We start from the raw sequence: 21756 nt of genomic DNA, 5'->3' as shown, positions 1-21756 counted from the left end.
ATGTTCCATCCACTCAGTCCCCCATTTCCACGACCCCTTCCTACCCGTTCCCCTTATCTTTCTCTCCTCTCTCTTTCTCCTTCTCCTTCCCCCTCCTCCCTTTATCCCGCTCTCCTCCGTCCTCTCTCCCTACTTCCCCCTCTTCCCCTCACCCCATCGTCTGTTTTATATTCCTACAATTAATTCACTTCATTAATCAAACACTAGAAAGGAAAGAACGAAATAAACATTTTTTAATGAAATATCTTTATTGATCCCATTATTGACGAAGGAGGAAAAATTGACAAGAACTGAAAAACCCCGAATTGATTAAAAATCAAGCTCATGAAATATTGCTCAAAATTCAGGCAAAATAATAATAAAAGAAGGAAACGGCTGTTACTGGCCCGTTGAGCTAACATCTAATAACATTTGCTATTTTTAAATTTAACAATACAGTTGAATGAAACATGCTTATTTCCATATTTGACTTAAAAACTAATTTTCTTACATAAATTATTATTTATGGAGGAAACGGTTGTTTTAATTTCGAAATCCATAATTCTTTATTTTCTTCTATTCCTGTACAGTTTGCTTCTTACTGTTTTTTTCTTCTTTAAAATTTTGCCTCAAGGTGGCGCTATCCATTGCACAGCTCGGAATCAATTCAGTTAATAATTATGTATACTAGCATCAGTTCAGTAATATCTCGGCTCCTGAGCACATGAGGAAATACTGGTGCCGTAAGGGCTAATTATATGTTGTTTGTCATGTTACAAAATGGATTTATGCATTACTTAAATCCAACAAGACACCGCCACTTTGAGCAACACCATCTAAAGTCCTAAACCATTCATTGAGCACTTTTAGAAATGTACGTCAACCATAGAGATGTATACTAACTGGTACGAAATGACGCCATTTTTTGGCCTGCCATATGCCTCACGTCCTCCCAGGTCCCACGAGCCTAATTACATCAGGAGGGCTAAAGATATTCGTTCGACCCAACCCATTCGAATTTGTGTCAATTTGATATTGCTGATTGACAAAAATGTATGAATGTGATTCAAAATCTAACACTGATTCTAGAAATGGTAACTACTGAACTTACTTCGCCCAAAATGGGAAGATAAATAAGTGACTTGGAACTATTTTTTGACTGGCGGAATAATTAGGGCTATTTTACTGTTTCAGTTGATGAATTCGATCGATTCATAGTTATCTTCATAAATGGCGATTTATTTTTAAAATGAGCTGGCTACGGTACCCTTTCCTGGTCAGATTTGGAATGTCAGATATATATCCTATCCATTGGTAGTAAACATTCCACCCTCTAATTTCACATTTATTTTTTATGAATTTTTCAAAAGTGCCATTTTAACACACAAGTCTATGGGGAATGTTTTACGCGCGTGACACCTTTAAGTAATATGGGAAATCTCTAGTAGTGGATGGAATACCTGGCCAAACTCTTCAGTATCAAACAATTTTTCACTGATATCAATATGTTTAGTCATCAAGTGGTGCAAAAAATGGATTTAATGGCTAGCAGGGCTACATCAGGTAAAGTTAGTAAGTAGGTCTGTGTAGCCTAGGAATGTATGTAGATTGGTCAATGTATAGAGTCAAGGCCTCTTTATGTTCTGATTTATCATTGTTTTGTGTTAGTGTACATCACCTACTTAGCATTAGAAAGACCTTTAGAAATTGCTCATGTTGAAATTGTTCTTAGGAAGGGGGTAGGTAGAGAGGAGATAGAACTTTGATAACTTTACTGAAGAGAACTAGAGTGGTACCTTCAAGAAGGTATATAGAAAAGGGCACAGAGTAAGGTAAGGTATCTAATAGTGCTCAACTAAGGAGGGAGGGGGGGGGGGTGGCTGGCTGTGTGCTGCAATCTTAGTATAGCCCCCCCCCCTTTATTAAGCCATGCCATCTATAGAATTATCTTTCTCTCTCCCCCCCCTCTCTCTCTCTCTCTCTCTATCTATTCATGTATCTCTTCCTTCTTACATCTGAGAGGCAACAGCCCTAGCAAGATTTTGAATAGGTCAAATGCAAATATACTAAAGTAGTATCTCATTCTTTTATTGTTTCCTCATCCAATCTCATGTATATTTGGTATTTATGTTTGGGGCAATTCTGTTATCCTGATATCTACACATAATTTACATACACCTTTATATTACAATTAATAGGGACCTATATTGTCATTGCATTCACTGTTGGGCTATATGCAGGTAGGATTTGTATACATCCATATACAGTGAAAATAACATGTATGGGTAACACATTAAAATGGGTGATTGCATAGAAAATAGGCATTTTCAATGCATTTCTTTGTACTAGTGTGAGTGTACATATATAAAAGAATAGCAAAGTAGCTATTCAAAAAAATAAAATACATAGGTCATATAATATAGGTCCCACGAGCCTAATTACATCAGGAGGGCTAAAGATATTCGTTCGACCCAACCCATTCGAATTTGTGTCAATTTGATATTGCTGATTGACAAAAATGTATGAATGTGATTCAAAATCTAACACTGATTCTAGAAATGGTAACTACTGAACTTACTTCGCCCAAAATGGGAAGATAAATAAGTGACTTGGAACTATTTTTTGACTGGCGGAATAATTAGGGCTATTTTACTGTTTCAGTTGATGAATTCGATCGATTCATAGTTATCTTCATAAATGGCGATTTATTTTTAAAATGAGCTGGCTACGGTACCCTTTCCTGGTCAGATTTGGAATGTCAGATATATATCCTATCCATTGGTAGTAAACATTCCACCCTCTAATTTCACATTTATTTTTTATGAATTTTTCAAAAGTGCCATTTTAACACACAAGTCTATGGGGAATGTTTTACGCGCGTGACACCTCCCACACGTCCACTCTCAAAATCAAGAACCTCGCCACATCCATTTTGCGGTTCTCCTAAATCATAGACGACGTGCACGTGAGTGACGTCATTTCAACCGTTCAAGCCCAGCATGAAGATCAACCTTTCTCTTTTAAAACACAGTTTTCAGCGACTTTTCACAAAATTAATGTAAGTTGTACGATGAATTATGTTTATCATATTTGAAATTGCTTTCTGATCTCCAAAATATACATCTAAATATATCCTAACTCGCGTAAAAAGGAATCAAAGCAAGTGAAAGGGCACATGTGCACAAGTTGCACCTTCGCATCACCCGACCGGGCAGACGACGACGTTGACTCGAAGGATCAGAGGACTGTTACGTCGTTCACGTTCACTGCTCCTAAAACCCTCTAATTAGCACCCAGACCTGTACCCAAGGTGCAACATTTGTGAGTATGAATACTTGGTAGCCATTTTTTTGGAATTCATTTTATGACTGCTACCACAACTGCATGTGGAACTTGGATTTAAAAAACATTATAATGAAAAAAAAATTATTCATAAAATATTCATAGTACATGATTATTTCATATGCCGCCAGGGAAAACTTTGAGCTCACATTTGGCACTTCATACTCCAGCCATTAACAAAGGTGTTCATAACTTCACAACAGCTAAATGAAACATGCACTGCATGAAATTATAACTGTTAGGAAGTAGACTTTCGATATTGAAAAGCAATCATCATGAATTTTCACCAGAACAGCAATTGGACAGAAAAATGTTCGATATGCAAAAAAAAAAAAAAAAAAAAAAAAACACGCAAACACAACCCAACAACAATAAGGTGTGCATATGGGGGATATTCAATTGTGTTTGATCATAAATACACAAAACACCGACGGAACTTATATTATAGAATTTCACTTTTCAAGTAAAAATGTGAACATAATCAATGAGATATCACAGATACTATTAGATATTGATAAATAGATATATTATTCAAATCTAAGGAATGTAATATATACTGGAAAGCATTAATAAACTATTATGTACAGTCGATACATATATAAATAATACTAGTAATAAATAAAATTAGTCTCATACTATATACTCTCGGAAGAGAAAACATCAATTCCTATAAAGCCAGAATTCCCATCAATCACCCCTTATTAGATTCAAAGACAATTTCGATTCTGTTCAAAATAAATATACAAAAGTTTAAAAGAAATGTGCTTACTTATTTCCCGTCCAAAAGCACAATAAAACAGGCATCAGCAAGAAAAGAACTATACAAAGTAAACGGCAAGAGGGCGCCCTACCAGTTTCGTTGTTTCTACTTTTTGCTAATCATGATAGGCTGGAGAATTACCCCCATTTAAAAATCTGGCATTTGTTGATATTTATGCTCAAATAATAATAAAAGCAAATTTAATTTCACACCCACCCTACAAAATATACTCACATGAAATTGCAAACATAATAAATACAACTTGTATAGGCATTTATATAAAGTTATTTCAGAAATAATGCTACAGATAAAATGGCAAATGCTTTCACCACAACAAATAAAAGACTTGTAAATCCTACCAAACCAATACCCTCTAGGGAAATTTTGGAGAAACAGTCTCCAAGCATTAGGTGCAAAAAAAAAATTACCTCAGTTTTCTGTGCTTACTTTACAAAAATACAATATAATCTTCATTTAAAAGTTCATGCCATGAATCTATATGATCTTATTGCAAATTTCAGATTCACATTCCTGTGAATTCTATTTTGATTACTTTCTATATAACAAGAGTAATCTTTAGAACAAGCAATAGTGATTAAAATTCACTATATAATTTGATAACGAAAAAAATACCCTTGACATTGAGACTAAAAACCCCAAAATGTATTGCTAATAAGTTGAAAGAGGGAACATACTATCCTTTCAACCATTAAAAGGGAAGTTTTATTTATAAAGAGCTGTTGGTTGGTTAGTTCTTTTATTTCAGGTCTTACCTTTTGGAGATGTATCTTGTATCAAAACAGACTAAAGCAACATTGGCGCCACTTGAACAATGTATAATAGGAACTCTTACGTAATAGTTAATCATGCTTTATACGAAAATAATTACAGTAATTTTATAATAATAATATGCCACCTTTACATAGCACTTAATGCAATGTTCCTTAGCGCTACATACTATTACCTGAACTTAAGCACGGCTATCCTGATCGAGTGCTCAAGCAATCAAGGAATTTCCTCCCATACCGGGTACCCATTTACTACACCTGGGTGGAGAGTGGCAAATGTAGATAAACGCCTTGCCAGAGGATGTGAGTTCTGCGTTGTGATTTGAACAACGGACATTGTTGTTCAAAGTCCGGTCACTTATCTGCTGAGCCATAAAACCTCTATGGCAATCAAAGAAAAACTCTGAGGGAGAAACATGAGGATTCCTAGCCTAACAGATCTCAACAGGATGCTCCGGGCTGAAGATATTTATATCTCAATAAATAGAGTAAAATTCACAGAGCAAAATAATGAAAATTTGAACAAAATCGGATAACAAATAACAAAGTTATTGGATTTCAAACATTTGCATTGTTCCGGTGAAACAGCTATAGGCATGTATTGTATTTTATTATATAAAATTAGGTTTATTCAAAATTTTCCGACCAAGAACTAAAACAATTGGATAGACCACTGATTAAGTGCATGAGTTATTTCTTGCTGCAACTTATTTCATAATAATGGAGACACGTCATTTAAACATTTATGAAAAAATGAAATAATTATGATTTCATGTAATAACATAAGAAAGAGGAAAGTGGGGATGTGACATCATCAGCCCACCTAATGAATATCCTTGAAGACATGCCTCGAACTGTTTCACCAGAATAATGCAAATCTTTAAGACTGATTTTGATGAAATTTTCAGCATTTTGCTTTGTGAATGTTACTCCATTTATTTAGCTATAAAATATTTTCAGCCCGGAGCATCCCTTTAAAATTTTTCAATTCAAATATTAAGGAAATGAATACCATGAATACCCTGACCTAAACTTTTCAAAGTGCTGTATATAATATAGAGAAGCCTAATGGACCCTACACATTATTGAAGTAAATAGGCCTATCAATTTGATGAGAAATGGTATAAATGGACATATATATTAATACCCTGTCACCTTGTAACAATATCAATTTTCATCAGATATTGGCAACAAAACTATAAAATTTGAATGTATCAAATATTTAAAATAGCAAGTGAATTCTTGGTATTCCAGCTATAGGGTTTCTTTTGAGACCTTAAACAAGGTCTTAAAATCAAATGACCAAATGCCTTCGCAACCACAAATACAAACTAGACATTTAATATAAAGCACGAAAGTATGATGAAACAATGTATAAGCTTTATAATATTTTCAGTTACTCACCGCATTTGACGCTAACTTTCCATATTTATTTCTTGATGAAATATTTTTTTTTTCAAATTCTAATAAAAGTGGCATCTCTAATCATTCAATTAACTATTCAATTATGAGTTTTGAGTTGCATTGTGGTTTGGAAGAAATGTGGACTTACATTCATTTGCAAAAGTAAATTCTATTTCAGAAGCATGCAGCAATGTTTCTGCTGGCAAAATTACAAAATTGGCAATGGTATATCATTGTAAAAATAGAGTTGTTTATCTTTTACCTTTCTTGCAAAACTGTCTATTTGCTAGCAATACCACACACATTTTCAGATTCTGAAGCAAATACAACAAGAAGGGAGTTAATTTCTGTGTATCAGTTCTGCAATGAATAAAGGAGTATAATATTTCTACAATCCAGCTCTTGTATATGTATATGTATATATATATATATATATATATAAGGCCTGAAAACCTTTTTTGTCAAGTTTTTTCTTGATTGACTTTCTGGAATAAAGGATTGTTTTATCTTAGTTGCGCCTATATATATATATATATATATATATATATATATATATATATATATATATATATATTTATGTATGGATGTATGTATTCTCTCTTCCTTTCCTCCTACTGAGGGTGGTTGGTTCCTGTTCCCTGTAATGCAGCCGATGCTTAATAATTATAACTTTTAGTTTTGATTGACCACACTTTGCAACATCAAGGAAAGGTTGTCATTATTTCTAACTTTAATAAAGCATAAGAAAAAAAAATTAAATGGTAACCCTTTATCAGGATCCATGTAGGGCAACTAAGATAAAACAATCCTTTATTCCAGAAAGTTGAGAAAAACTTGACAAAAAAAGGGTTCCAGGCCTTTAGACTGTTTCCTACAACTTGTTGCCACCCAAAGAAGGCACTTCAAAGAAGATATAAATATGTTGTATTCAGTTGCAATATGAAAACAGCGATGGAATAGAGGCTTGGAGTTTTTGAGTCTGGGAGATTCACGTCTGGGAGTTTCGAGACCCAAGGCTGCCAGACAGAAGTTTCTCCCACAGACTTTTTATGCATGTCCTCAGACTAAGGCCAAGGTGGGCAAATTGTCACCTTGAACCAAGCTTCAACTCCACCCCTGGAAAACAAATTATCGACATAATGTGTTTATTTAAATATCATCAAAGCTTGCTGTGGGCCTTGACCTGTTTTTCCTCTGCAAGCATACTTGCCACTTCTTCCAAGACAACACATATCTGCTCCAGATAATGGAAGGACACCTTCTTGTGGACGGGCAGGTACACCACATGGTCCATCAGGTACCTTGCCTCATCAGGGTATTTCCCTGACAGTGTTGCCAGGGAGTTCCCTAGAATCCTCTTTGGGGAATCTCCTGATGTCCCGCTGGGGGAGTTCCATGATGAAGTCCCACTAGGGGAATCACATGAAGTCTTATTAGGGAATTCCCCTGCTTGTCCTGCACCCCCTTGGATACCACCTCCAGACAGTTGGTTTGCAACATATGGTAGCGGTCTTGATTTCATCTGAGTAGGAACAGAACTGGGATCACTGCAGGATTTATTGCTGTCATCAGAACTATGAGTTCCTGAAAGGTAGTTTGAACCTCGAGTGGAAGATATATTGTCACTGGATTTTCTATGATTCAGAGATGTCTCTGAGTTGCTTAAAGGGGGTTCACAATGGTCAGGGACATCAGAGTAAGGATGCAAGTCAATTAGATAACGCTTTAGCTGTCTTTGTGCACTTGAATCAGAGCTGACTTGCTGATTCTTCAACTGGGTGTGCATTAATGAAGAGAGGCCTTCTGATCCAGCTGTGGTAAGAGTTCCACAATTAGGCACGTGTGCACACTGTAGTCCTGTACTGACCCCAGTGATGCCTTCTCGAGCTACACAAATCTGAGACTGCTTTTCAGAATCTGGAAGACGCAGCAACATATGCTGTGCAGTCTCTGTAGCTTCAGTATTGCTGCTTTGGCTTTGAGCGGGAAGATCTCTCAGATGGCTATTGGACTGTCCTGCAGCCTCTTTGGAGTGAATACTTACATACTTTGGACTTTCATCATGGAACAATTCCTTACTAAGTTCAGAACCATATCCAGCCGTGTCTCTAGATTCTCCAAAGCCCCCATCCTCATCACAGGATGTAGTCTTGCCTGAACCGGTAGTGTCCTCTGTAGATCCTAGAGATTGGTCAGGAGTCCCCTGGACCTTCTCTGAAGGGTTGACAAGGTTCCTTGGGATTGCTACATCGGATTCTATCAAGCTCAGTTGAGTTGCTCCTTTGTACGCATCGACGCCGCGGGCATTAAGCTCCTTCATCACTCGTTCAGGATTATCCTAAAATAGAAACAGTCAGAGAAAGAGAAGGAGAGAGTGAGTGATTAAAATGGATTACAGGTCCACCATTACATACAGCTACTCTTATGAGAGAGATTCAAGATCATAGAATCAGACTGGTCAAGCCATTACACATAAGTTTGGTCAGTGCAATAAGAGCATACCAAAATTAGGAATTGACAAAAGTTTTCATCACTTTTCTAAATGTATTATAATTTGTATGAGTCGAAATATCATTGAAGTCTGAATCCAACAGAATACCTTCTAGTTCCACTTCTTCACAACTTCAACAATAGTTTCATGACTCTCTGACTAAACATCTTTTTTGTTTGTTTCAATAATGTTTCAATGCTGTTCATTACTGTTTAGGATGGGATGTTTGTCGGCATAAACACACCTTTTCTTCTAGTAGTGTGACCCCTGTATATAACTTCTGAAGTTTCCGAATTGTTGTTCTTAGGTCATATGTTTTCACAAATTATGTCAGTGAGAAATAAAAACAAACAGGAGAAAAGAATAATTCGCCTCCAATAGCCGTCATTAATCAATAGCATAAAAATACCAGATAATTGCTATTGGGTTTCATCCAAATAAAATTTGGGATTAAACAGTTGTCAAAACTAGATAAAATGTCCAACAAACACAATGTGAATTTTTTGGGGAGCAGCTAAAGCTGTAGTCTCTTGACTCATGAATGCTGATGAATTATGCATGCAATCTGTAATAGCTCTATGTCTGTACTTTGTGATGACAAATAATGTGCAAATATTGATGGTACAATCTCAGATGTGTCAATAGGTTGACCTAATGAAGAGGCAGATCTAGGATTTTGAAATAAAGGGGCACAAAACGGAAGCTTTGAAAACAAGCGGGTGCAGATGACAATTGTATTAGATTGAGCTATAGTAATGCATATATTTATTTGTTTGAATTTATATTTGTAATAAAAGAACATGATGCAAAATGATCATTATTACAGAAAAATTCCATATTAAAAACATTTTCATAAAAATGTACATACTGTATAACTGTATACTATTTTAAGTAAAATACAAGGTATGTGTACTTTTATGTATATTCAATTTTCAAATTTTCAACCAATTTAACAATGAACATACACAGAAGAGTGCCATCATGAGCAGGTTGTTTGATGTTGATGGCAGCCTCGATGCGAGATTCTCAAAATAGGCACATAGGGGGGGGGGGGGGGTGCATGTACCTCCCCCCACATGGATCCGCCACTGTACTCTCTAACATGGAATACAGCCATTTCTAATTGCAAGAAAGGTATGGGGGTGGGGCATCCGGGGGGGGGGGGGATCGAGGGTCACCAAGCTCTCCTGTTCATCACTGTAGAACATGAATAATTAGTCCCCCTCTTGTCCTCAATGGGGAAGGAATTTCAAATGTTGGTGATGGATGAATGTTAATGCAGGTCACTAAGTGATAATTAGTCATTTCCTGGATGTTTTACACTTTAATCTAGCTCTCTGGGAGATCTTGTGAGTACAGATCTTGTAAATAGTCAGAGCATGTTTAGCCAAAAAGAATTTTGAGCACAAATTGAACACCATGGTGAAAACAGGTCTGGGATATTTTAACACATGTTAATGACAATTCTGAAGGCTAGCTGCCAGGCGCACAGGGTTTGTATTGGTTATTTATTTATGCTTTGTAGCATAGTCACAATCGCCACAACCCTAGTCACAATTTGTAGTTACTAGGTTTGACATTTAATTTAACCACAAGGGAATAATGAGCAGCATCTATTGGCCTACATTGCTCAAAGGGAAATCTAATGGAAAATATCAAAAGAACAGTTGTCATTAGGCCTATAAACCAGCATCTTTTTGGGGTATTGCACAGTCCCCAGTCGTTACCGGATAGAACTGATCCATCACACCTGACTTTGATAGGCAATTTCAAGGGATAGTTTCCCCCTCAGAAAGATATATCACCACAAAATTCATATACCATAGCATTTCATCAACATCTTTCATCTAACATGTTGTCAGGTCTGACGACTTTTCTTGCTTTTTATTAACTGTTTGGATAAAAACTTCTGACATTTCCTTTCATGAAACTCTCCATTGGGGAGAACTAGATTCAACTCTTTATCATAATCATGACGTAAGCACATAATTCAACATAATGGACAGTAGTAATTTTTTTAGGGGGGGGGATATATACTTACAACTACAATAGGGAAGAGCCAATGGTTTAGTTTTTCAGCCTTCAGTCCCACACCTTGCATCCCAGGTGGCAATCTCCTACTTACGATGTCACATTTGACATTTCCAAGGCTGAAGGAGTTGGGGTCAAAGTTCTTCAATCTGTAAAACAAAACAATGCAACGTCCAGAGGCTTGTAAAATAAAACTTAGCAATCGATTCTATGCCTTATGATTACAACTGTTTGTACACGATGTCCTACGATCATTGCTAAGCTTTGTATTAACAGCTACTGTAGGCACAGGAATGGTGAAGGACTGAATCAAATTGATTAAAGTCAAATTGCTAGAAGGACATCACCAGTTCAGATGCTGATTGATGGCAGTAAACATAATAAAATAGGAACATGACCAGTAAGACAACATTTCCCATATCCTTTGGGCAGTCTTTACAAGATTAATAATTATAATAACAATAATAATGGTTTATTTTTCCAGGGTAGCTACTTGAACACTTATGAATTGCTCTACCAGTGGGTCCTGATTGACGTAACATGTTATTATAAGGCCCTAACCTTCTCCATTTTGTAATGCCTTGTGCCTGGCTAGAAGGCAGAGATGTCTCTGATATAACTCGGCCAGGGATCGAACCCAAGGCCTACCGTTCATGACGCTGATGCTCTGCCGACTAAGCCAACATGGTAGGTTCAGTATATCATACATTTTTCATCCAGTTAGTACAATTACCTCCTATAGAGCATACAGAGCAGGGTGATACTAGGTCTCATCCTGATGTTGTCAAAGAAATCCTTGGGGAACCCTCGCACATGGTTCACGATGATGTCCCGATGGTTGATACCCAAGGCGCCGGCGAGCTGCATGCCATGCTTGACGAGGAACGGTGAGTTGAGAACGGTCATTAGCATCGAGTACTTGATGAGTTTCTTGAGGTAGGTAGCCCGGCCTCTGATCGGGTAGGAACGGTAGAGTGTCCGCATCTGGGACAGGAGGGAAGGGTCCCGCACCACGGCAATAGCACCTGGAGGATGAAAATAAGAACAAGGTGCCTATTACTGATGATCAGGGAGGTTCATGAACAACTCCTCCAGAAAGACAACTTTCCTCGCGGGTGTTTCATAAAGCTGTTCATAAGTTATAAGTGATTTTTTGAATGACCGGTGACCCTAATTTATGGTAAACGATATACCCTAAATTTTCATAGGGGTATATAGATTCAACTAACAAGAAAGCATCACCAATTGTTTGTAACTTACGAAAAGCTTTATGAAACACCCATCTGGTCGCAGGCAAGTTTTCTTCGAAGGATCTGTCATTGGGTAAGTATTTGTTATCATGCAGGAGTAGTAAGCTATTTTCCCTGACTGTTATGAGCTACTTCAAATCCTCGCACTTGATTGGCTGAGAGCTAATCATTCAGTGACAAATCTTTTCACGGAACCCTCCCCTGTCCTTCCAGCAGCTCTCTCCAGAAGAGATAACCTCAATGTTTATGCTTGAATCACATCCCAGGGAGTTGTTCTCTTACAACTGATCAGGGATAGGAAACCAACTTCCCATGATATGAATACAAAAAAACCCCGCAAAGAAAAGCTATAGTCAAATGAGAACTCCCCTGGGGTTAATACCTTCAGGGCAATTCCCAGTCACTACAAAGTAGCCTTCCCTGGGGCGTAGTCCTAAGAACAGAGAGCACTGAAATCTTAGACCTAGTCCCCTGGCCGGTGAAAGATTTTAATCCCAAATCCCGCAACACTTTGGAGAACTAGGTTACACTAGCCTGTATATTACCCTTATATGAAGAAAGAAAAATGTTTGTGAACATTTATTTATTCAGTGGTGCCAGAATGTTCTGACTAGACATATAGGATGGGTGAACCATTGTGTGAAAACAATGGCTCTACCCACAACTGAACTGAATGTTCTGGCCTATTGTACTTCATGGGATTATTTTACCATGATTATTGTGCAGCCCTAACCTGTAGGACCCAAGTGGCGTTACCTACCTCCAAAGGCTGTATTGGTCTTGATGAGACCGAAACTGAAGAAAGTGACGTCCGCAGCTGGGTGACCGTGGTCCTGGAGGCCACAGAAGGATTCTGCACAATCCTCCAGGACGTCGAGATGATGTTCCTTGGCAACAGCCACGATGTCCTCAAGGTTGATCCAACGACCGTAGAGGTGGGCCACAAATATGGCTACTGTCTTTGGTGTGATGAGGGATTTCACATGTTCTACCTGCGCAGAGAGAGGAATGTTTTCAAAATGATTAAACAAATTTGCAATAACAGTTAAAAGCTACTGAAATGATTCGATCTGATTGGTTGATGGTAAACTTTGTTGTACAAATTATACATTTATTATTACAAGTCTTTGTTAAACTGTACCCTGGATGCAATGATGTTGAAATGAAAACAGTATTAAGGGGCAGTCAGGTCAGGATATTTCAGCCGGTGCAAGTCGACCTATATTGTCGTGTGGTCAGTATAATAATATAATGTTATATTATCCCTTTTCCTTGTATAATAGTTACATTTAAATAAAGTGCTTTTACATTCTGTTTCTAAGCGCTTTACATTCATACATTGCAATACATTATTATGAATTCACCAGTTATCGGATCTTGACGGTTCCACACACAAAATATGCTCACCCTCCACTCCCTGTGGAGTATTCCAACGAGAGTTCTAAGACTTAGATGTTGGGCATATTACATACTAGGCTTTTACATTCTCCCGGGTACCCATTTAACACATGGGGTCGTTTCATGAAGCTGTTCGTAAGTTAAGAGCGACTTTAAGAACGTCTCAGGTGATCCTTTCTTGTGGTAAACCATTAAAATCATTAAATGTTAATTGGTGATTATTTAATGCATAAGAAAGGTTCACCAGTCGTTCTTAAAGTCGCTCTTAGTTCAAGAACAACTTGATGAAACGATCGCCCTTGGTAAAGAGTGGCAAAGTGTGGATTGACTGACGCCTTGCCATATTAATAATAGCAAAAATAATCCGCTTTTATATAGCACTTTACAGATTACTCCAGTCATCGGATTCAATCAGTCATTCCCGATCATGATGTGTGCACATCCTCCACTCCCTGGGGAGTATTCCAGTCAGTCGCCGGTGAGGCGCACACAGTACTGGAAAGCTAAAATGACTTTCACATCCTAACGGGTACCCATTCTGCATCTGGGTCGAGGGTGGCAAAGTGTGGATTAACGCCTTGCCAAAGGACGCCAGACCGCGGTGGGATTCGAACACACGACCCTCTGTTTACAAGGCGAGAGTCAGAACCACTACATCACGGCTCCTCCACAAAGGACGCTAGGCCGCGATGGGATTCGAACACACGATCCCACTGATTACAAGGCGAGAGTTCGAACCGCTACACCACGGCGCTTCCACAAGAATGGCATTTTGTTTATAACACAAAATTCAAAGAATTCTAATGAAGAATGATTGTGTTAACAAAACGCATTGTTGATAGAAATGGGGTTAACAAAACGGCGGCAATTACAGCCCCCTAATGTCAAACACTTTCTTCTTTGAGTTCAGCTAATTGTGATTTATATTATTACTCTAACATGTTTAATACGCATGGTTTTATTTTGTCTTTTTGTTACATGCAGAGCTATTAAATTTTGAAGAAATAAATAATTTGAATTTCAGCCAGCTGTCTGTATCACGAATGATAAACATAATATTACACTTATTTATTCAGCATACGCTTTTGTTTTGTTTTCTACATCTCATTTGCTTATAATTACACCCATTGATTGATTGTCTTGATGTATGGTATTATTCAGTTCAATATGCTGTCTGTACTGGTCGTATTTGTATATGCATACTTTTGTAACTTCAATATTTTGAAATCCGTCAGTAGACTACTTTAGCTACCAATGCTGGTGATAATTGCTTTTAGGTAAATGTTTCCCTTAGAATTTTGAAGATAAATTTTTGCTGGTATACTGCCATAGATTTAAAAGGAAAACCACATGCATAATTATACAATGCAAAAAAAATATATAACGCATCTTAAATTTCCACAAGTAATCAAAATTTTGCATGTGGTTAAGAATAATCTCTCCCATCAAAGTCATGACAGAGTATACTTGGCACCACTTCACGAAAGTTGCTAGCACTAACTTATGGTCATTCTCTGATGGTTACCATAGTAACAGAGACCAGTACTTCTTCTTGGCCTATCAGAGCCGTTTCTAAAATTGTCAGAGCTAAAAGTTTGGACGGTGCTAACAATTGTTCTGAAATGGTTCACATGACATGTGTAAAGGCCACTGCACACCTTACGATTGGTCTTCAACCCGATTTTCGAATAAAATGTAGAATTTGGTGATAATATTGAGACGTGGAATATCTCACTGTGTTCTGAGTCCTCTTAGGAACATCTATGTTCAAATCTGTGACTATGCCATCATCCGTATTAGCAGAAAAGTGAATTTAATATCTAGTCGTAATGACGTCATAGCAGTCGCACGATAGGCTACGATATCAAACTAATGTGGCCTTTACTCCAAAATAAAGGCTTCCAATCTTTAATTATTATTGGTATATTAGTATTCTTGAAATTATTTTGAACCTTAAATAAAAAAAATACTTTTCATTCACATTTTCCGAAGTTGAGAAAAGTGCGATTTGTTCCAAAATCAGACCGTGGACCAGATTTAAGGAGGTGTGCGGTCGCCTTTAAAGGGGATTCCAGCCTTGGCCATAAACTGTTGTGTTGGGAAGGAGAAAAATAAATTAAACAGAATTGTGAAAGTTTGAAAGAAATCGGACAAGCAATAAGAAAGTTATAGCTGCTTTAAAATTGAGATCATTAATAGTATGTAGATTTCAAATTGGCAACTGGGTAAGTAAATTATGACAAGAGGCAAGGATAACTTTCCCATAGGCCATATACTTTACTATCAGGGATTTGTGGTTTTCTTCTAAGTACCCATTCCCCTGGGGTAGTAATCTAAATATAACCCAGGTAGTATATTGTTCTATGTCCTCATGAAAGAAAAATGTAATTTGAAATAAAACTTTTGGGAAAAATGACATTTTAGCCATAATATGTATTGGAGTACATGGAAGAGTAGTCCTTGCCTTACATCACTATGACATCCCATATGCAGCCAATTTGAAGTCTCCATGGGTATAGTGATTACCAATATTTACAACTTTTAAAAATTTATAACTTTCTTGTTGTTTGTCCAATATTGTTCAAACTTTCACCTATCAACTTGTCTGATTTTTCTTTTCCTTATAAAAACAAGTTTTTATTTGGGTTGGATTCCCCTGAGCGACTTTAAGAACGACTGGTGAAACTTCTTACATGCTAAATAATCACCAACATACATTTATGGTGAATATCATTTACCACAAGCAAGGATCACCAGACGTGCTTGAAGTGACTCTTAACTTATGAACAGCTTTATGAAACGGTCCCAAGGTTTAATTTTCTGCAAGGCACTTCAATGGATGTGATTTAAAAAATAAAGAAATCCTGGTACTACTTTTGCATATAGTTACATAACTTCAATATTTTAAGTGAGGTAGAGATTTTTTTCTCATAATTTTTACCATCATGATGGTTTTTACTTTATGATGAGATGGTAAAATATAAAAATATGAATAAAAACGTGAGAAGCACAATAATCCAACGCCGAAATATGCGGGTCGTTGCATAAAAAATTACTATCATGGTGATTTTGCCATCCGATCCAGGAATCGAACTCTGGACTTTGATAGAGTAGTCTGGCGCCTTAGACACGGCACCTAGCCCCTCACACCCTCCCCCCTCACACCCTCCCCCACACACACCACACCCTCATGCACCCTCACAAACACACACGCACAGACTGGCCTATGGTATTACCTTTGGGGTCATCGTCTCCATATCGACATCGACGGCTACCAGTTTGAGGCCATGATGCCGAACGATCCTCGCCATGTCGGGGATGTTGATGGCGCAGAACACCATCTCCGAACCCCTCGGGAACTTCTTGACCGATAGGTAGAGGTCGAAGGCCGTGCGGACGGACAGGCACGGGAGGACGGGACTGGGCGTGGCATGGGCGTGGTTCCAAAGCTGGTCCAGTTTGTACTCGATAAGACTCCGGTGGTTTTCCGGCTCCAGTGAGAACGGAATGGCTGCCAAGACATCGCTCCATGACGCATCTTTAAAGATAAAGAGATGAGTTTCCTGTCATGAGATTGAACTGGGGAAAAAAGTATCAAAGAAATTGGGAAATTTTTATTTAGAGAACTGGCTTGGGAGCCATGGACCACCTCCCCCCCCCAAAAAAAAAAGGGAGAGAGAGAGAGAGAGAGTCACGAAAGTTTCACGGAATGAGAAAAGGGGAAAAATAGGAAGGTGAAAAGGGTGGATTGTGATCTTTTGAATTCTATTTAAAAGGTCAAAGTCTTCGTTCACTCTCCTCACTCGCTTGCTGCCTTTTAGAATTACGGTCATGTACTTGGCCGAATATTTCAGCCAGTTTTGTTATGTTTGAACATTAATTTAGTTGGCATACATCTAGCATTTAAAATGCAATCCATTGCAATGGGCCGTCTATACTGACTATTCTTCCTAAATAAAATGAAGTGTTTTTTAAACTATTTTTATATAATTCATTAATTTATCATTATTATTTTTTACAACAGGGAGCATTTCATGAAAGGAATTGTCAGATATTTTAATCCAACAGTTACCATAGTAACAAGGTCCCTCAGCTTATCAGAATCAAGGAAAGTTAACAGATCTAACAATTTGTCGGACGAAAAATGTTGGTGAAACTCTCCCCAGAAGCCCTCCTTTCATAAAACAAGTTTGTTGGAACAATAAGATGCATGTATATGTATTTACCTTGATCATGTAGGCGCGGGTATGTCAACGAAGAAGGGGTGAGGAGGGGGCTACCAGAACACTACTTCATGATGCGTGATGGCGAAAATAAGAAGAGACCTTGACTATAAAGAGGTCCAATATTATAATCCACATTGTTTAATTTTATTATGCGTAGTAAGATGGCCTCGCTTCACAATATAACAACCTATCACGTTCGTCTTGTTACTAAGGTCAATGGGTCTATGCTAACTACTCGAACTGCAGAGTGGATTAGTAAGTCTCATCTAACATGTCCAAGTATTAGAAATTAATACAGATTTGTCGTATAGGGGTCATAAGTTGGAAAGTGCAGAGCTTATAAGTAGGGGTCGTGGAGGGTTTTGGAAGTGACCGTCAGGGTGTGTATGTGTGTGTGTGTGTGTGTGGGGGGGGGGGTGGTGTGACCACGCAAGCAAAATATCACGATACGATGTCCATTTCTATGATGCCATACAAAGGCGTTTCAACAGTGGGACAACGCCCCATATGTACTATAAGGGATAAGAACGGAGAAAAAAATTGGGGAAAAATAAAAGAAAGATGAGCATTCATGATAAAGTAAGATCTGGGACGTACCTAAACTACTTTTGTTGATTAAAGGTCAAGTTCACCCCTGAAAATGTTGATTTGAATAAATAGAGAAAAATCTGAAACGCACAATGCTAAAAATTTCATCAAAATCGGATGTAAAATAAGAAAGTTATGACATTTAAAAGTTTCGCTTATTTTTCACAAAATAGGATTATGTACCACTCAGCCATGTCAGCAATATGTAAATGGGAGAGTCACTGAGTTCCCTAACTCACTATTTCTTTTGTTATTTATTATTTGGATTAAACAATATTTCAGTTTTTACAGATTTGACAATAAGAACCAACTTGACTGAACCATAAAATATTAAACAATGGTAATCCACATATTCAGGGAGAAATAAAACTTTGTTCCAAAGGACAATGAGGAGAAAATTAGAACTTTTCATATTTCATATAATAAATACAAAAGAAATAGTGAGTGAGTGATGTCATCAATTCCATCATTTCCAAACCGACCGGTATGTGCATATAACTATTTTGTGAAATTAAGCGAAACTTCAAAATGTCATAACTTTCTTATTTTACATCCAATTTTGATGAAATTTTCAGTGTTATGCTTGTTGTACTTTGTTTTTATTCAAATCAACTTTTTGTTGCGGTGGACTTATCCTTTAATAATTAAGAAAAACAAATGCATCATCTTTATGTCGTATTGCTTCTTCCTGGCGCAGACACCGATGTAAAATAATAATACCCCCCAGAAAAAAAACAAAAACATATATATGTCATATATAGTGGAAGCGTCGTGGTGTAGCGGTTCTCACTCTCGCCTTGTAATCAGATGGTCGTGTGTTCGAATCCTACCATGGCCTATCGTCATTTGGCAAGGCGTTAATCCACACTTTGCCACTCTCCACCCAGGTGTTAAATGGGTACCCGGTAGGATGTGAAAAGCCTATATGTAGTATGCCTAGCAATTGAGTCTTGGAACTCTTGTTGGAATGCTCCCCAGGGAGTGGAGAAGGTGCATACATTGTATGCGGGCATACAAGGATCCGATGACCGGGGTAATAATATGTCTGTAAAGAGCTTAGAGACGTCGTTCCGATGTATTAAGCGCTATATAAATGCGGAATATTATTATTATTATATATTTCTTTTATTTTATTTTCAGGCATTGGCCTTTGATTCCAATCCATTCGTATAAATTACAATTGACATGATGGAAAGAATTCAACCCGTATTCAATGCTCAAGGCCCCTTTGCAAATGCATGACCCGACATATGATAACAAGTTATTACAGCCCAATGAATAGGTTTATAACAAGTAACGCATTAGATTTAGAACATCTGCAAATCGAAAACAAATTGAATACAGCGAAATATTAGGCCCATGGTGCAATGGGCATGATGAAAAGTATCCAAACTGGGTTCCAAAAGAAACTGATCAAACTTTACAAGGACACTGCAAAAATTCCACCAAGTCAAAACGAACAATATTTTTACACAGGCTTGCTTCAATAATCTTTACTGAGCGCATGTCAAAGGAGATTGGTCCAATCACAGAGAGGTGCTATAGCCCCTGACATCAATCGGTTTCAGAATCCAAAGTTACAAAAAAAAAAGACCAATGAAAATAAGATGGGATTAAATAAACTTCCCAGTTTATTACACATTGTCTTCACGGGCATGTTTTAGTGATTGGCTGAATCTTCAAGAGGCTACATGAAATTAACAATTGAATTTTAAATGAATGGAACAATCACACAGCAACACATTAACACCCGGAATGGGGATGCCCCGGTAAGCAGAGATAATCTGAACACGGTTGTGTCTGTTTGTATCTTACTCAGGCACACATACATGTAGACGAACACCGTGTTCAGAATTTCCCCCGCTCACCGGGACATCCCCGGTGGATCTTGGATTCTGTGTGTGGCCGTGTGATTGTTCCAGTCATTTTAAATTTTGATTTTAACTTCCTGTAGCTTCTTTGTGATTAAGCTAATCACTTCAACATGCCTGTGAATGACATGTGTGATAAACTGAGACGTTTGTTTAATCCCATCTCATTTTCACTACTCCTGCCATTTTATGACTTTGGTTTCTGAAACCAATATGAGGGGCTATTGATTGAACCAATCTCTTGATTATTGGCATGTGCATAGCAAAGATTATTGAAGCTATAGCCTGTGTAAAAATTATTCTTTATTTCCTGCTTTTTAAAAATTTCTACAATGTATTTCATGATCTAAACAAGATGTGTTTCCCACTGACTCATTTGTTCTAATCCAATCAGATGCGAGGATTTCTGTAGCCAATAATCTAGGCGGAGGCTGCATCAGGTAGCTGCTTCGCAGTTCGTAGTCTTTGCCACATATATCGCTTGCGTTCAGCATAACAGCAAAGACAATAACTGCAGCCTCCGCCTAGATTATAGGCTTGGAGTTCTGCAGCTTATAACAGTTTTTTAGGGAAAAATCCTCGATTATTTGTTTCATGAATCTGCTTTCATAGCGGAACTAGACAGTATATATTCATACTATATACAGAATCAGACTTTGACCTCCAAACTCGATTCATATAGCCGGGGGTTGAGGGGGTTGTATGGGGTAAGAGCTCCTAATTTTCTTGAGATTATAACAAAAACATGAAAAAGAGGACGAGAAAGGGTGAGAATGGGAAGAAAGACATGAAGACGGGGAGTGGTATTTTATAGAGAAAGCTTGGTCATTTTTTTCTTTTTATTGAGGAAAACCCTAAGAAGTCGCCGTTAAGGGGCACGCATGAGTGATCTGAGCTCCCATTCACTCACGTGTTCATTGACAACTTATCAAACAGTCACAGAAAATAAATTCACAGTGGATTTCGGTTTTTAATCAATCGAAAGAAATCATTCGAAGTACCAAAATAGGTACATTTATTGGTTATTTTGTCCATTCACAGCAAAACCAGAAGTGCATTAATAACGACATTAACGATAATATTGGTAAAATACATACATATAAATTACCTCCTTGTTTCTTCAAAGAGCAAAATTGTGGCAATATTGAACACAGAACCTTTATCGTTTTCATATTTATACACGAATAATTTAATATGAATTATTCAATCCCTACAAGTCATCCGATTTTTACATGCATTGCGCAGATGATATTAAATTACACAAAATGTACCCTTAATTTTGTCACTATGCCTTGGTACTAACCTTGATTGGGAGATCGAATATATTTCAGCAATCTGTTATAAGTCAACGTATAATGTTTCACTGACCGGCTGGGTGTTATTGTAAAACTTAACATGCTTATACGAGTAACTTTACGAATGACTGGGGATCCTTCTTAGGAACTCACTCAACACCAGTGAAAAATTGTTTGCGTAATTATCATTTACCGTATGAAAACAAAAAAAATTTGTATTGGAGCAACGGTTCATTAAAAAGTAGGGTAGATTTTTTTTCATTCTGCATATACCACTATTTACAAAAACACATGCTTACGAGTAACTTTACGAATGACTGGTGATCCTTCTTA

The 21756-nt window shown here is 37.5% G+C and overlaps 1 protein-coding gene across 1 annotated transcript; it reads right to left on the bottom strand.

Annotated features, from left to right (window-relative positions):
* Positions 1-225: 225 nt before the first annotated feature.
* Positions 226-17678, bottom strand: LOC129258877 (uncharacterized). The gene is made up of 6 exons (XM_064097980.1): positions 17670-17678; positions 16680-17006; positions 12806-13037; positions 11529-11820; positions 10806-10944; positions 226-8611 (listed from the first exon to the last, which is right to left on the bottom strand). The coding sequence occupies exons 1-6, from the start codon at positions 17676-17678 to the stop codon at positions 7433-7435; spliced, it is 2178 nt and encodes a 725-aa protein (XP_063954050.1). The 3' UTR covers positions 226-7432.
* Between the last annotated feature and the right edge of the window lie 4078 nt (positions 17679-21756).

Source organism: Lytechinus pictus, chromosome 4 (genome assembly GCF_037042905.1).
Source record: "Lytechinus pictus isolate F3 Inbred chromosome 4, Lp3.0, whole genome shotgun sequence".
Lineage (NCBI taxonomy): Eukaryota > Metazoa > Echinodermata > Echinoidea > Temnopleuroida > Toxopneustidae > Lytechinus > Lytechinus pictus.
The sequence above is the reverse complement of the archived record's forward strand: the minus strand, read 5'-3'. Positions and strand labels throughout refer to the sequence as shown.